The following is an 18,498-nucleotide window of genomic DNA, read 5'->3' as shown; positions in this document are numbered from 1 at the left end:
ATCGACGAAAGACGTTTCGTAGCAGGCTGAAGCACTGAATAGCGTGAGTAGAGGGCACATTGCAGTGTGCTGCAGTGCGACAGTGTGGCTCTGTGTCCAGGTGGGCATGTATGGGCCAGCACATGAGACACGGGTGAGCCTGAAACCTGCACTGTGTACAAATCGAATGCACTACCACAGGTTTGGCATGGAGGCGGATCAATCACATTTTGGGCTCGGACTGTGTGCATGTGTTACGTGTGTCTCATCACTGCTGAGGGTAATGTGAAGGCTGTGCTCTATTGGGCCAGAATCCTCCAAACTATTATCCATCTCTATAACCAACATTTCGGCACTAGGTTTGTCTCAGTATATGATGATGCTTGACAACTCTACACCCAGGTCATCAGTTCCTTCCTCGGTGAGGTGGAAATCAACCAAATAGAATGAGCTGTGGTATCTGCTGACATAAACCCATTTGAGTATCCTTGGGACCATTGGAAACATGGGGTGCATCATCTCGGGGACAGTTTTAAAACACAGGATGATCGCAAGAGGATCATTGTTGAAAAGTTGGACTGACTCGAGTAGCTACATCTCAAACACATTTTGGACAGCCTGCTGATGAGGATGTGGGCCTGTTTTAATGCTTGGAGTCAAGCAACACATAAATGTGACTCTGGAAATTTGTATTTCAGAGGTTTGAAAAGATAGGCATTTCTGAACAGACTGCCTTTATTTTGGTTATTGTTTTGTTTAATTTCACAGTAAAGCTATTTTTTTCATAAGGCTTACTCTTTTATTCCCTTCTCATTGATTTTTGTAAACTAAGGAGATCATAAAAGGATTAACAGAAAGTTTTGTGTGTTACCACAGCAGTACTTTCAAGAACACCAATTACAAATAAGTGCCATTACAGTACTTTGTATCATGTGTGTACACTAAACAACTGTATATTTGAGAGGAGGACAACAAGAAATGCTATGCAAGTGAGAGAAGAGGGCAGGTGTAACATGCTCATTCAGATGCGATTCAATCAATATCTAACGGCTAGACAAATGGGAAATGTTCAAATAAAGTAAACAACAAACACAGCTGAGTGGATAAAAGCTTGTGCACTCCAAAACAAATTATTTATCTGGGTGTTTATTTATATCCTAAAAGGAATATGATAATCACCGCATCTGAACACTGTCATAAGATTGGTATCAATTTGTACCATGCACAAGAGCCTCTACAAAGGTGTGAGGCATGTAAGGTAGCAAGCCAGAAGGATGTGTTAATAGTGTACATGGCTGCCTGTGCAATGAAGTGCACATTGATGGAGGTCTGTTCCCTTCACCGATAAGTTGTTCTTTAACTAGCGGAGTGATTGCAGACTGATGTGAATTTTGTGAGAAGGCAGAAGTTACTTATCATCTATGAAACATACAAGGAAGAGATGCCTTCGGGTAAAGCAGTGTGTTATGTGAGGTGGCACGTCTTTAGACAGATGCGCATTGTGGAGCTGTGATAGTCTGGGTCTGTGTAGGTGACATCCTTGATGCTTACCTGCATCTTTGTGCTGCTGTGGTAAGTAAAGAATTCTTTGTACAAATGATAATTTTTGACTGTTCACAATCTGTTCCATTGGTGAATAAATATAACAGTAAACAGTTCACTGCGTGAACAATATAGAGCACCCCTGTGGTAACATAGGGAGGCGGGATGTTGCTCACAGGCTTTTGTCACATTCCGAGTAGCCTTGCAGGAGGAATCGCAGTCATTTCCTTTGGACCCCCCAGGGGTCTCGCAACTCTTTTTTGAGTATGTGCTTGACTACCATGGGGCCATAGCCTTTGCAGCATTACTCCATTTCAGTGCTGCTTGCTTATACTTCAACTATCCCTTGCTCCTTCTGCCTCTTCATCAGATGGTTTTCTTGGTGGCAACCCTGCTTCGTCCTGGCTTATGATTGGGCCTCCACTTCTGGCATATTCCACAAATTTTCATCAAATAATCATATGGTTCCCATTGTTGAGTTTGGCCTGCCACCAGTTTTCAAAATTCTCCAGAAGTGCAGATCATCTAGGGAAGATCACCCAATGTGGTGTGTGCTCCCCCCTTTTGTACCTTTCCGTGTGTGCACCCTTCCCATAAATATCGTAATACATCAATTACCTGCATGGTGCTAGCCCCCCTAACCATGCACGGATCGCACTGTTGGTGCCTGAGCTGAAAACTCCCCATGCTTGCCAAGGAGTATATGCTCATTGTAACTAGGCACAGGGACTCAAAGTGACAGCTTACTGGCCAGGTAGCCATAGCTGAGGATGGGTGGCACCCATGGGGAAAGCCCCCGTTGGCAGTGGATAGAACCTTGATGATTCAGCTGCAAATGAAGCGGATGACATTATCTCTTGCTGGTGGCCATATGGCCCCAGCAGTCTCTGTGAAAGGGCAGTCCTCCTTCAGTGCAGAGAGATATGACCCTAAACCTTCCCTGGGTATGTCGTGGGAGGAACATATGGCTAAATGGCAAGCAAAGCAATACTCCCCACAATACTTAGTTTGTACTAGGACTGATGATGATGATGATTCCTTCTTGGCCACAAAGCCCTTGTTCTTTGTGGTGAACATAGGAGACAAGTTTGGGGAAGTGGTGGCCATCTCTAAATGAAAAGTGGACCAATTCTCATGAAAATGGCATCTCCTGCCCAGTCACTGGCAATGCTCGCTTGTAACAAGGTGGGTGACACCTTATGACTGTCACTTCACATAACAGTCTAAATTTAGTTCAGAGTATCATTTTCCACAGAGACCTGCTCTTACAATCTGATGATGGGCTACCTGCAAACCTTATGTGATGGGGTGTACACTTTGTCCATTGTGTACATAGGGGGCCAAATTACAGTAGGGTTGCTACCAGTGCCTTCATTCTGGAATCTGAGAGTGATTCATTACCTGTTGCCTGAAAAAGTCAAGGTGATGGTATACCAATGCGATGTCAGGCTGTATGACCCCCCACCCTCCCCGTCTCCCATGTCGTGCTTCAAGTGCTTGAAATTTGAGCGCATGTCTTCACATTGTAATGTTTACCCCATATGTAGAGATTGTGGATTGAGTGTTATGTGTAAATGCTCCCTGTGCATCTCCTGTTACGTGTGGAAATCACAATTCTCCCTGCTCACCAGATTGCCCAGTTTTCCAGAGAGAAAAGAAACTACAAGAATACAAAACTCTGGACAAATTCAGTTACCAAGAGGTCAAGAAGAAATACAAGCACTTGCATGCGGCATGTCAAATAATGTCATATGCTACAGCTATGATGACGTTGCCCCCTTTGGCAATGGTACTCCCACCTGTTACACCTTGTACAATGTGCTCTCCAGACTGCTCAACCATTCCTGCCCTCTTGATGGTTGGGGGCTCCACTCTTGCTGCTTCACGCAGCCTAATTTGGGATTAGTGGCCTCCTACCCACCTGGGACACTGGTCCCCATCTCCTAGCCAGAGACAAATAACCTTCCTCCGGCTTCTCTCGCCAGGAATGGGTGTCTCAAGACAATTTCTTTGAAGGTTCCTGCTCGTCTACAACTGAGCATCAGCCGGTGGCTGAAGAAGCCACAGGCTACTGGTTGCAGGACTTCATGATCATCCTCTTTACCTGAAACTGATTCAGAGAAACCCTCACAACCATCAAAACCTCTCTAAGGAGATGAAAGACAAGAAAAAGTCCTTCAAGAACAAGTACATTCTGGTGCCCCCACACTACCAGATCCTGCTTGTTCCACTCCTGTGGTTGAGGCAGAGAGCCCAACAGCCCCTGAGGCCGGTTCGCAACACACAACAGAACCAGGAACATAGGAATATTGATTCCAGAACAGCTCAACCAGTGGCTGAAGGTGACCCTAAAGCATAACCTACCCCCTTGGTCCCTTCATGGCCTCACTGTACATCGGCAACATTATTCTCCAGTGGAAATGTAGTGAATTTTTCCACAACCTCGCTGAGCTACGACATCTTTTAAGCACATCACCTTTCTTCTGTATTGCCCTTCAGGAGACTTGCTTTCCAGCAATGCAGACCCCCAACCCTTCGTGGATATCAGGGGTACTATAAGAAATGTGCTGCCTGTGACAGGGTATCAGGTGATGCTTGCACATATGTTGTAGACACTGTATATTGTGAACTTGTGACTCTTAATACCCCTTTGCGGTCTGTTGCTATTCAAGTAAGGGCATTTTGGGGTATTACCATCTGCAATGTTTACCCCTCTCTCAATGGAGGAATGTCTCAGAACATACAGTTTGCACTGGTTTCTCAGCTCCACATATCTTTCCTAATCTTGGGTGATTTCAACGCCCAGAACTCTTTGTGGGGTGGGACCATGGTCACTGGCCATGGTAAAGACCTCAGAAATTTACTGGCACAACTTGACCTTCACCTCTTGAATACTGGCACCCTCACACATTTCATTGTGGTGCAAGGAACCTTCTTGGCCATTGACCTTTCCATCTGCAGCCCTTGTCTTTTCCCATCCACCCACTGGAGAGTCCACATTGACCTGTGTGGTAGTGACTACTTCCCAATCTTCCTGTTTCTCCCTCAGCGTCACTCCCCTCGATGCCTCCCCAGATGGGCTCTCAACATCTTTTACCTCTGCTGTCGACCTTGGTTCACTACCACATGGACATATCAATGACACAGTCCAGCATTCAGCTATAGCCATTTTTTTGGCAGCTGATTTAGTGATCCCATTTTCCTCAAGCCTGCCCCCTTTTAAAACAGTACCTCGGTGGTCCTTAGAAATTGCAGAGGCCATTCAAGCTCATAGGTGGGCACTCCAGCTCTATAAGTGGTACCCATAAGTGGAGCACCTCATTGCCTTTTGAGTGGAACTGTGACCAGGTTCGCCACCTAATAAAAAGATGGAAGTAAGAATGCTGCAAACAGTACATTTCAACCAGCAGACCATGTACCTCTCCTTCACATGTTTGGACTAAGATCAGATGTTTGTGTGGCTACCAGGCACCTGCAGGTGTACCTGGTATTACCTTGAATGGCGTTGTCTACACTGACCCAGACGCCGCCATCAAACATTTTGCTTTGCACAATCCTCAAATGTCAGCATCCGAGAATTATCAACCAGCCTTTCACATCCTAAAACAGTGATTGGAGCAAAAGCTATTAACTTTCTCTACGCACCACCTGGAGCCATATAATGCTACATTCAATAAGTGGGAATTTGTCAGTGTCTGAGCCTACTTCACTGACCCTGCCCCAGGGCTGGACCATGTCCACAACCAAATGATCAAACACCTGTCGTGGATTGTCAGTGTCATACCTTTGCCATCTTTAATTGCCTCTAGAGCAAGAGCGAGTTCCCATCGCCATGGTGAGAAAGATGGACAGTTACCGACCAATAAGTCTCACCAACATTCTCTGTAAATTGCTTGAACACACCATAAGCGTGCAGGTGTATTGGTTCCTTGAGTCTCAGGGCCCTCTGGCTCCATCCCTGGGTGACTTTCGCCAAGGCCGTTCCCTTACTGATAATCTGGTTTGCCTTTAGTCTGCAGTGCGAACAACTTTTTCTTGAGGTCAACACCTTACAGCCGCCTTCTTTGACCTTGAAAAGACTTATGATGCCACATGGTGACACCGCATCATTGCTACCTTACACGAGTGGGGGTCTCTGGGGTGCGCTCTCTATTTTCATGCAGAACTTCCTGTTACACCCTACATTCCGGGTTTGAGTTGGTGCTGACCAGAGTTCTCCCCCCATATCCAAGACAATGGGGTCCCTCAGGACTGTGTACTGAGTGTCCCACTCTTTCAAGTAGCCATCAATGGTCTAGCAGCAGCTGTGGGGTCCTCAGTATCACCTCCCTTGCATGCTGACAACTTTTGCTTCTACTATTCCTCCTCAAGTGTAGGTTCCGCTGAACATAGAGTGCAAGGTGCCATACCAAAGGCACAGGCATGGACCCTCACAAATGGCTTTTGATATTCCACAACCAAGACTCATGTCATACACTTCTGTCAATGTTGTATCACTCGCCCACAACCAGAACCTTACATTGATGACCAACTACTCAGCGTGGTGGACACTTATTGCGCTTTAGTACTGGTTTTCAATTCTTAGTAGATGTGGATTCCCAATCTTTGCCAGCTTAAGCAAAAGTGCTGGCTGCACCTTAATACACCTCTCTGCCTGAGCAAAACTAGCTGGGGTGGAGATCGCACTACCCTTCTGCACCTTTACAAAGCCCTGATATAATCTCACCTCGATTATAAGAGTCTGGCTTATGATTTGGCATTGCCCTCAGCATTGTGGATGTTTGATCCAGTACACCATTGCTGGGTTTGACTTGCAGCAGGAGCCTTTCGAACTAGCCCTGTGGACAGCTTACTCATGGAGTCTGGGGTCCCTCCATTGGGGATCAGGTGCCAGTAACAGCTTGTCAATTTTGTTACCCATGTTCGCAGCACCCGTAAGCATCCAAACTGATGTCTCCTCTTTCCAAACACGGTAATCCATCTCCTTCAATGGCGGCCCTCATCAGGGATAACAATTGCAATCCACATCCAGTCTATGCCCTCTGAACTTCTGTTGTTTCCTCTTCCACCTTTCTGGTGGGCCCACTCCTGTACATCTCCATGGTGCATCCCTTGGACACAGCTTCATCTGTCATATCACAAGATCTGAAAGATTCTGTTCATCCCAAGGCCCACAACCACCAGTTTTTTTTTCCCATGCGGGATTCTAGGGTTCAGAAATAGTGTACACTAATGGCTTGATGGTTGCTGGTCATTTCTTACACTCATGGAAGGCATACTGAACTGCTCTCCTTGACAGATGGCTTTAGGTTTTCCACTGCAGAGTTCGTAGCTCTCTCTCTCGTGCTCTTGAGGATGTCTGTCCCTGAACTGGTGCCTCTTTTCTCTTATGCAATGACACCTTGAGCAGTTTGCAAGCTCTCAACCAGTGCTACCATCACCCTCCCATGGTCATTGCTATCCAGGATTCCTTGTATGCCCTTGAACAGTGTGGACAATCAGTGACGTTCGTCTCGGCCCCAGACCATGTCGAGATGTTGGGCAATGAACTTGCTGATAGCCTGGTCAAACTGGCAACAAGTAAACCAACTCTTCAGATCGGTAATCCAGAAACAAATTTCTGATCAGTATTATGCCATCAAGTTTTAGGTACCTGGAATACGGAATGGCTCACTCGGATGTCACCAAACTAACCACAGGTGATAAAGGAGACTACGAGCCTATGGAGGTCCTCCATGCAGGTCTCTTCCAAGGACTCTACCATCCTTTGCTGGCTCCACATTGGCCATACATGGCTGACTCATGGTCATCTCCTCCATAGTGAGGACCCACCTCACTGTTGTTCTGGCTCCCATTTGATGGTGGTCCACATTTTACTGAAGTGTCCCAACCTAGCGACCCTGCGGCAGACTCTTAGTCTCTCTACTCACTGCACCTGCTGTTGGGAGATGATGCCCCCAGGGCTGGCTGATTTTTACATTTTATTCGTGAAGCTGGCCTTTACCACTCTCTTTTTAGGGAGGACCCCCTTAGATTATCAGCCCATTGAGGGTTTGGCAGAATACTCTGTTGCCTCCTCTGCCCAGACCAGGCTGGAGTTTATGGTCCAGCCCTGTCCTCACCCTATCTGCTCTTCTACTCTTCTCCCCCCCCCCCCTTCTCCCCTCCCCCCATGTGATCTGTTCAATCTGTTCATCTTTTGTCTCTCTGTGCTTCTTTAGCCCTGTCCATGTTGCTAGTCTTTGCAGGGCAGTCTCAGAGTAAAGTACCTCTGGTAAGTGTTGGGGGCTGGGGGTTGTATGTCCCCTCATTGCACTCTGCTTTCTGGGGCTTCCAGCTGCTCCCTAGATGGGGCACCTTGCTTGCCTTTCTTCCTCTTTCTTCTCTTTTTGTCCCTTACCTCAGCTTCACTGACATTTGTAGACCTAGGGGTTTCTTCCCATGGGTTTTGCATGGTGGGCCATCTCCAATGTACAGTCGTATAGACCTGTCTGTCTGACTGGGACTGCTGACCTAGTAGTTTGTCAAGTTTTTGCTAGGTCTGTGATATATCTCAATTTATGTAAACCAATCTGTGTCGTGCACATTGTGCATTTTGCTGTAAGACAATGTGTCAGAAAAAAAAAAAAAAAGTCTTTGATATGCAAGCTTTCAGAGCCAGTGACTCCTCCTCCTGGCAGAAGGGTTGAAGGATAAGGAAGAGGGGCGAGGGAAAAGGAGTGGAGAGCTTTGGGAAAAGGGGCAGTGTTCGAAGAAGTCACCTGAAAGCCAAGGTCAGGGGAGACTTACCAGACAGAATGAGGGGGAAATTGGTTGTGTTAATGGAGACACTATAAAATTCTGAACAGAAATTTATATTTTCATGAAACATTAGAATTCGCTGTGTGAAGTTACTCTTGTATCTAATACTGCCATTGCAGAGGCATTGTTTGAAGTAAGGGCTGGCACTGATATTCTGAACCAGTATTGATACTGCTGAAGAATTAAGCAGAAAATCATTGATAGCTCGCTTAAAAGATCTAAGAACTATGGAGTATAAAATAATTGTTCTACTACTGTGTAACTGATTCAAGATTTTAAAAACAAAGATAGTATAACACAGATCATCTATGAATGTGTTTATCACAGAGTAGTGTTGGTGTTTGAAATGAGACCATATTGTCAAGCTATCAGTCTTTACTGCAAATTCAAGTGATGCACAGCACCAATGTATTTGTGTGTGTGTGTGTGTGTGTGTGTGTGTGTGTGTGTGTGTGTGAGAGAGAGAGAGAGAGAGAGAGAGAGAGAGAGAGAGAGAGAGAGACTATGTTTTAGCTGTAAGCGTTATTCATTTTTCAGTGCAGTTTCTCCTGCAGAGATACGTTTTTACTTCATTTACTTTAAGTGAAAGTAATTTCATAATTATATTATGAAAAGGATAGTTGCTACTCACTATTTAGGGGAGATGCTAAGTCACAGATAGGCACAACAAGAAAACTGTCACATAATGAGCTTTCGGCCAACAAGGCCTTTGTCAAAAAAATACACACACACACACACACACACACACACACACACACACACACACACACACACACACAGATGCTACTCGCACACACAGGACCACATTCTCTGGAAGCTGAAGCCAGACTATGAGCAGCAGAGCGTGATTGGTGAGGCAACTGGGTGGGGGTGGGGGAGGGGCTAAGGACAAGTGTGGGATGGGGAGGAGGAGGTATAGCAGGGTAGGTGTGAGGCACGGTAAAGTGCTGCTAGTGGAAGTGTACAAGAAAGAGGTGGAGAGAGGGTAGGGCAGCTAGGGTGCAGTTCGGTGGTTAGAGTGGGGGTGGCGAGCACAGTGGTTGCAGCTTATCTTGTAGACACATGACTGGTTTCACAGGTAGCCCTGACTTGATGGAATAAGTGATCTTTGTGAGTGGTCTGAAGTAGGTGGTGGTGGGAGGATGTATGGGACAGGTCTTCCATCTAGGTCGATTACAGAAATATGAACCATGAGGCAAGGGGTTGGGAGCAGGGATTATGTAGGTGTAGACAAGGATATTATGTAAGTTCAGTGTGTGGCAGAATACCACTGTTGGAGGGATGGGAAGGATAATGATTAGGACAGTTCTCATTTTGAGGCATGACAAAAGGTAGTTTAAACCCTGGCGTAGAATGTAAGTCAGTTGCTCCAGTCCTGGGTAGTACTGAGTCACATGGGGAACGCCCTCTCCCACCACCCTCCATCTAATCTCCCAACTGCATGTAACTTCCCTATCCTCTTCGCACCTATCCTCTTTGCACCTATCCCCTACATGTTCCTACTAGCACCACTTTACTGTCCCCCTACTCTGCCATTCCTCCCCCTCCCTGTCCCAGCCTCCTCCTTATCCTCCTCCCAGTTGCCTCTCCCATCATGCACTGCTGTTCATAGTCTTGCTTCAGCAGCCAGAGACGGTGTTCATGTATGCGGGAGTAGCTTTGTGTGTGTGTGTGTGTGTGTGTGTGTGTGTGTGTGTGTGTTCTGTTGTCAATTTTTGACAAAGGCTTTATTGACCGAAAGCTCATTTTGTAACAGTCTTTTTGCTGCGATTGCATGTGACTCAGTGTCTCTGCTATATAGTGAGTAGCAACTGTCTTTTCCATAATATTTTTACATTCCATCATGGCTTTTCCCTTGACTGAGTTTGCCTAATGGCTTTTCTTCCATCCTTCACCCAGAACTGTTTCTTTTGTTACTATTTTCTAATGCATTATTATACTCATTGTCCGTCCGTCTTCAATCCCAAATCCCTGGATCCTATAACACACACTTAAACTCTAGCCCTCCAGAAACTACAACAACATGCACAATGCCACCTTAAAAAACTCTCCACACTGTTCAGTTCCTAATTCCACCTTGGAATACCACTGTCCACCACCTCTACAACAACTTACATACCTCCCTAACATCCCCTTATAGCTGAAAAACCCTGTCTTGCAGACCTACTATAGTCACCCCACCCTTCAAAACTCCCCTCACCACCACAGAGATACATACCTAAACAGACCTGAAACAGAGCCATGGACCTTTCCTCCAAAAGGCTTAGGCCTGCAGATGTATCAGTCCTTTCCAAAGGCCTCACCTTTTGCCCCATTTCCAAATTCAATCGTGCAAGAATTGTTAAAGACCTTCTCTCCTTCTCCCGGCCCCTACAGTGGGAACACTCTTTGCCACCAACAACCCTACCAATCAGACTTAACCAAAGACTAATGTTGAAACCTGCGTGACTCAGTTCACTCCTCCATCCAACCGTCCCCCTCTCCCTGCCCTCAAATTACCCCATGTTAACTTTACAGAATTTCTTAACCTTCAACCTTGCCTTACCTTTATTTCCCAGATCCCTGAAAGTGCAAACTAACCTTACACCATCAGAAAGAACCATAATCCACCACCTAAAAACTGGTCCCGGCCTTATAATCCTACCTGCTGACAAAGGATCCACCACTGTTGTTTTGAACTGCAAGAGTAACCTGGCAGAAAGACTCCACCAGCTGCCAGATTCATCCACCTACGAACCCTGCCACACTGACCCTATTCCAGAAATCCAGTTGGATCTCCAGTCTCTCCTCAAACCCTTAGGCCCATCCCAGAACCTCTCTGCAGAATCCATCTCTCTCCTCACCCCTACCACTCCCCCACTCCCACCTTTTTTTATGGTTTCTAAACTCCTTAAAGCCAACCCCTCAGGTCGCCCCATTGTGGCCAGTTACTGTGCCCCCACTGAGAGAATCTCTGCTCTCATAGACCAACACCTTCAGCCTGTTACCCGCAACCAACTGTCCTATATAAAAGATATTAACCATTGCCTCCACCGACTCTCCACAGTTGCTGTTCCTTCACCACACAGTGCCCTGCTCATCACTATTGATGCCACCTCCGTTTACATTAACATCCCTAATGCACATGGCCTTACCACTATTGAACACTACCTTTCCCAACACTCAATGGATTCCAAACAGCAACCTCCTTCCTAGTCACCATGACCAACTATATCCTCACCCACAATTACTTCTTCTTTGAAGGCATCACCAACAAACAAATCTGGAGTATGGCTAAAGGGACCCACATGGCATCATCCTGTGCCAACATATTCATGGGTCTTCTAGAGGAATCTTGTGTAAACACCAAGAATTCAAACCCCTCACCTGGTTCAGATTCATTGATGACATCTTTGCCATCTGGATCGAGGGTGAGGACACCCTATCCACATTCCTCCAGAACCTCAAGACCTTCTCCCCCATTCACTTCATTTGGTCTTACTTAACCCAACAAGTCAACTTCCTCGATGTGACCTCTACATCAAAGATGGCTACATCAGTCCCTCTGTCCATATCAAACCTACCAACCACCAACAATACCTCCACTGCGACAGCTGCCACCCAGTCCATTTCAAGAAGTCCCTTCTATACAGCCAAGCCACCCATGGTCATCGCATCTGCAGTGATGAGCCTGGGGTCTCACTGAGGCATTTACAGACCATAATTACCCTCCAAATCTTGTACAAAAACAAATTTCCTGTGCCTTATCTTTCCAGTCATCCACCGTGTCTCAAAGTCTGGTCACAGAGGAGCATTCCCCTCGTGTCTCAGTACCACCCAGGACTAGAGCAATTGAATTACATTCTCTGTCAGGGTTTTGTCTACCTCTTGTCATACCCTGAAATGAGAAATGTCCTACCCGCTACCCTTCCCACTGCTCCCACAATTGTATTCCAATGTCCACCGACCTGACACAATATCCTCATCCATCCCGACACAACCCCTGCTCCCAACCCCAGGCTTCATAGCTCATATCCCTGAAACAGACCTAGGTGCAAGACCTGCCCCATACATCCTCCCACCAACACCTACTCCAGCCCACTCACAAACACCACCTATCCCTTCAAAGGCAGGGCTACCTGCGAAACCAGTCATGTGACCTACAACCTAAGCTGCAATCACCGTGCTGCATTCTATGTAGGTATTGCAACCAACAAGCTGTCTGTCCGCATGAATGGCCACTAACAAACTGTGACCAAGGAGGAGTGGACCATCCCATTGCTGAGCATGCTGCCCAACATGATTTTCTTGATTCCAATGACTGCTTCACAACCTGTGCCATCTCCATCCTTCCAGCCAACACCAGCTTTTCTGAACTGAGTGGGTGGGAACTCTCCCTGCAATATATCCTTCATTCCCATAACCTTCCTGGCTCAACCTTCACTAGTCATTGTCCTTATCCATCTAACACCTTCCCTGTTACCATTCCAGCACTACACAGCTACACAATCCTCTGTTCCACCAACACACCCAGTCTTTGTATTTCTCTCTTTTTCCAGACCCCCCGCCCCCGTCTGACCTCCTGACTGGACCTAGCTGACCTACCCTCACTCCACCTTGTCCCTGCATGCTCCCAGTAGCAGATTTTATCATCCCCCACCCTTGCTCTGCTATTGCTCCCCCTCTCCGCCCCAGCCTCCTCCTTAACCCCACCCATTTGCCTTTCCCATCATGTGCTGCTCCTCTTAGTCTGTCTTTAGTTGCCAGAGACTGTGATCATGTGTGTGGAAGTAGCGTGTGTGTGTGGAGTGCTAGTTTTGCTTTGGGTTTTTCTGTATGAAACCTCTAATGGATGAGTATTATTGTTTATTTGGCATAAAATTGTAATTATTTTTTCTTTTTCCTTTAAGGGCAATCTGACAGAATACAGAGAAGATGGCGGTGGAGACACTAAACAAGTTGTTGTTGGTGTATGTGCCATGGCGAAGAAATCACAGTCAAAACCGATGAAAGAAATCCTGACAAGACTTGAAGAATTTGAATTTATTAAAATTGTGATAATACCTGAAGAAATTATTCTAAAAGTAAGTGTTAATAGTATATCACTCGTAGTTAACAAGCAGTCAGTGCTTCACATCTCAACATTAAATTAATATTGATGGCAGTATAATGAAAAGGATGGACTGAACTCAACATCTCCACTATATGGTGAGTAGCAATCCATCCTTTTCATAATACTGTCTTGACTCCATCCTGCATTTTCTGTTGTGTAAAATTATTATTGTTTTTATTATTATTATTATTATTATTATTACTATTACTACTACTATTACTGTCATTGCCATTGCTGTTGCTGCTATAGTTCAATTCTTTTATATTGGCGGCTCGCGCATGCCCGCCCAGACGCGGGAGATCGCTGCGTTGCCAGTTGCACGCGATGCACGCGCCAATAGAAGCAGCACCATAGTATAGTATAGTTCGCAAACTTATGTTTAGGGGGGAGTGCGCAGTTCATGAAGTAAAGCCACCACGGCTTCATTAACCCTTTCGCTGCTACAGAGACATGCTCCCCGCATTCCGCGCAGTGCGCGATTTTGTCACTGCACTGCTCGCCTGTGCAGACACATCGTGTTCCGACTGCTTTGACAGTCTTATCATTCGATTCCACAAAAACTATTTGGCCCAAAAATTAGATTTTTACACATCTTCTTGACTGATACCTTCCCCTCATAAATGACTTAATTTTGTTTCGATGTTCAACGCAGTTATTATGCAGCATTAAATATAGTAATCCATTGCACGAAATTTTGAAGAGTTTGCAGAGGTAAAAGTCCATAGAGCATACTTTCCGTATGGTCGATTTTAGTTGCCACAATGTTGAGAATGAAATGTGGACAAGATACCTAAATTTCATATAAAATTTACTCTATAACAATATCTCATTTAAGTACCACATAGGTGTCATATGTAATATTGAGAAATATTCCGTCTTTCGCGACTGTAACAAAAGTTTTATTTAGACTGAGCACGTTTGGCTTTATTTTAAATAAAGAGACAAAGCACTAGAAATTTCAAAAAATTGCATTCAAACGAATATAATTCATGAAGTAACGCACTTCGATATTGTTTTTAAATAATGAAAATACTACGCTTCGCACAAGGTTTGAACTCATAACCTTTCGCATAGAAGCCCATCGCCTTAACCGTTACGCTATCGCAACTCGTCATGCTGCAGAACTCCATGAAGACTCTAACACGTCGCGCAAAATACTGACAAACACTGTTGGTATGATTATGAATTACTCACGCTTCGTCGAAGTACAATAGGAAATAAACAATTACCGCTGTTCTTTATTGCGAAAAAGCGGTTCGTGTGATTGATACAAACACCTTTCCTTGCTATCACCTGAATAAGAGTCTTATTGCTTGTTTGGTTTAATTAATTAATAGAATATGAAGCAATTGGTATAAAGAATGCTTTTTTCAAACTTTCTATAAAAGAAAGTCTGCTATTAAGACATTGCTTTTGTTCTATTACTTTATTTATGACTGAACATTTCTAAAACTGAAGACACTCGTCCATGCTCTGCACTGCAGTCGAGATCTGGCAACGTCGTTCTCTGTTCATTGGCTGACTGTGTTTTGTGACGTCAGATGCGCAGAACGAACCTAAACTCGGCCGCCAACATAAATGACGCGCACTTTAGTGTGCTTTGTGCTGACGAGGTTGCAATTGAAAGAGTACTAAGTCATTAATTTTTGTGAAACAGTAAATATATTTAGTACATTTTAGCGGGCTTGTATTGCAGTACTCACAACAATTTCTGATACAGTTAGTCAGTCTATTCATATTGTTGATGTTTTCAAGGAGATAAACTATTATGGTTTGTTGGGAACGATGAGTAGCTTTTGTTTGAAAAGAAATGCATAATGAGACTGTGTGAAAATTTTTACTTTCATAACTGGCAATATCAGTCATGTACTGGGGACTTGAACACTGCCACCCCCTTCAACCCCCTGCTCTCTCTCTCTCTCTCTCTCTCTCTCTCTCTCTCTCTCTCTCTCTCTCTCTGAGTGTTGTGGTGTGTGTGCGCGTGCACGTGGGGGTGGGGGTGCGCGGGCGTGCGCTTGCATGCACACACCTGTCACCTGTATGGCTACGTTGTTATGACTGACGACATTGTGCCAGCATTGCTGCTTGATGATGAGGGTTTGTGTTGGGTGGAGCAGGCAAGGGGAGAGATGAGTTGTGGAATGGGAGAAGGGAGGCAGAAGGTGCACAAGATAACAATGTGCCACCAGTGAGCTTGTTTTTGCCTCAAATGGGGGAGAGTTTTGTACAGCTGAAGAAGGGGTGATAGAACAGAGGGAGGGGAGACTCGATGGAAGAGGGTGTGGTACTGAATGAGTGAAGTTCTAGTAGTGGGGCAGGAGTAGATGTGAGTGTAGGTTGTGGAAAAGGTTGAAGTTGTGTTGCAAGGGCAACTCCCTTCTGTGTAATTCAGAGGAAGTATTGTTGGGAATCCAAATAACACAGGTTGTGTAGCAGCAGTTGAAATTGAGAACTTTATGCTCAGCAGCATGTTTTTCTGTTGGGTGGTCATCACTGCTCTTGGTCGCAATTTGACAGTGGCAATTCATTTGGATGTAAAGATGACTGGTGGTCATGCCCACAAAATGCTTCTAGTGGTAGTCTTCTCTCTGATGGGATAGGATAAGCCTGTGACACAGTGAGTGTATTAGTGTGCTGGGTGAGTGTATTAAATGGGTCTGACATGGGCCTCTTAACAGATGTAAGACTTGTGTGGCAGTGGTTTGGGAGCAAGTGTGGCATAAAGCCGGACCAGGTTATTGTATAGATCAAATGGTGTTCTGCCTCCCAGCTACTTTATACGATGTCATTTTCTGTCGTTAGGCCCTACCTATACCCTGGGTTACATTATTGGTATGGTAATGGATACTTCCATATGCAAACAGTGACTGAGATGTGGATGTGTTACTATTAAAAATTTATGTTATTCAGTTCAAATGGAGTTCAGTCTGAGTGATATGCAAAGGGCTTCATAGTATTTGTAGAGTGCCAAGTTTTGTGCACAAATCAAAAAGGCGGCATAATTAAGGTGAGATCAGACTCCCTATACTATGTGTGGGCAATCTTTGGTGATGAGTGGGTCCAATTCACATACTTACTTAAGCTCGTGGGACAGCTTGCCATGTTATGCAACAGCAGCACTCCTAGTGCAGAAGGTCAAAACTGTAGTACCCGTGATAGTAATGTTTATGGAGTAACACACTGATATGACTGGTACTCTGTTCCCAAATGACATGCCAACAAATTGCACACCAAAACTTGCATTTTTTTTACATTCACCACTTCTTCATATATTTCTTCACTTACAATGTTTTAGAATAGCTGTCTTATACACTTTCATTGTAAAATTCTGCAACACGGTTAGTAAAGAAAACAACGTTCATGGCACATACATAAATGTAAACATCTAAAGGTGGGATGTCAGGAAAACTGAAACATCATCATTGAAAAATAAATGTCTGCAAAAGAACTAACTGCAGTTAATTCATTGTAAATTGCCTTCAGTTTCAACAGTTTACAGTGTCCTAATATATCCACAGTGGACAGAAATTGTTTACTCATGTAAATACGAGAAAAAAATAGGAAAGCAAAATACAGAAATGAGACAGTCAGTCTCAGTTGGCAAACAATCAGGATTAACTTGATTTTTGGCCAAGGGCAGATGTGTTTGAAATTTAGTACATTGATATCCACAAATGCTGTTGTCAAGCATTTTTTAAAAATATTTGTCCAAAAATACTTTTGATGACTAATTGCATAGACGTGGATTGTTTCTGTATTGCAAAGTAAATTGAGTCATTATTTCTTTGTTCATTTTAAAAAGATTAAAAGTCTGACTCACTTAAAATTAGCATATATCGGCTGCATTGCACCAAAGTCAAAGTAGAATAGTGCAAACAACAGCATGGTGAATATCTGAAAGTGTGTCATGGTCAGAGTAGAATGTGAGCGCCTCACTCTCTTCTCCATCAGTTTCTTCCATTGGCCAAACTGGAACCAGTCGTGTGCGAGATCCAGCTCATGGGTTGCCGGTTGCTCACCTGTGCCCTGTACTGACATGGCTAATTTCTGTCAACACTTAACCCATTACGTCTGTAACTATTGATGATAGCACTACCAAATTTTTACCTTCACATTGGAAACTGAGTTACAATTTTTATGAAAAACACACACGCACACACACACACACACACACACACACACACACACACACACACACTAGCAGAGTAATCGTCATTGGCCAGATATGTATTTATTCCATTCTTCTATTAGTCCATCTTCTCCTTGGTCTCTCTCTCTCTCTCTCTCTCTCTCTCTCCTCCTCCTCCTCCTCCTCCTCCTCCTCCTCCTCCTTTCCCTCTCCTCTCTGTCCATCTGCTCCTCTCCCCCCTCTCTCTGTCCATTTCCTTCTCCCCCATCTGCACCTATTTCCCCCTCTTGTCTGCCCATCACCTCCTTCACCATCTTTGTCTGTCCATCTTTTCCTTCCTCCTCTTTGTGTGTCCATCTCCTGATCCCCTCTTCTTTCTCCACATTATTCCATCCATCCCAATAGGACGCTGGTAGTTCTCACTACCACAGTGTTCTTTCCAGATAGTAACAAATATGTTTAATCAGTTTGGTTGAAATCATTCCATTGCCTTAAGATTAGCTTCCTACCCATTTCTTTGCACACATACACAAAAGTCAAATATATTTAATGTATTTCACTCACATTTGTACACATATTTCACCTGTATCTTTAGCAAATTTTGGCCTGCAGTTTTCATGCCGCTCAATTATTATGATGTCATACCTCATAAACTGTGCGATATCCAATGATATATTTTTCTAGGTACATTCGGAGGCATATACAGATATTGTCTGTGAAATGTGTCGTGAATAGAGGCAGTAGCAAAGAAATAATGAATTAAAACATCATTCATGATACAGTAGCTTTTCAGGCATTTTTGCATTTGATACCATATCTCCTGAGCTACGTGTTGTACAATGATATATGTCTGTAGTTACATTCAGTAGAATATGTAGATACTGTCTGTGAAATGTGTTGTGAATACAGTGAGTAGTAAAAAAGTAATAAATTTAAATGTCATGCTTCATGCAGC

At 44.5% G+C, this 18,498-nt stretch overlaps 1 protein-coding gene across 5 annotated transcripts in view; it reads left to right on the top strand.

Annotated features, from left to right (window-relative positions):
• The window catches only part of LOC124722134 (inositol hexakisphosphate and diphosphoinositol-pentakisphosphate kinase), a 577,166-nt gene that overhangs the window by 219,051 nt on the left and 339,617 nt on the right, over window positions 1–18,498 (top strand). For all 5 annotated transcript variants that reach the window (XM_047247339.1, XM_047247338.1, XM_047247341.1 and 2 more), the window contains exon 3: window positions 13,212–13,385. In XM_047247339.1, the coding sequence (XP_047103295.1) occupies window positions 13,212–13,385 (174 nt within the window). The remainder of the gene's footprint in view (window positions 1–13,211; window positions 13,386–18,498) is intronic.

This window comes from Schistocerca piceifrons, chromosome X, assembly GCF_021461385.2.
Source record: "Schistocerca piceifrons isolate TAMUIC-IGC-003096 chromosome X, iqSchPice1.1, whole genome shotgun sequence".
Taxonomy (NCBI): Eukaryota; Metazoa; Arthropoda; class Insecta; order Orthoptera; family Acrididae; genus Schistocerca; species Schistocerca piceifrons.
This window is presented reverse-complemented; position numbering and strand designations above follow the sequence as displayed.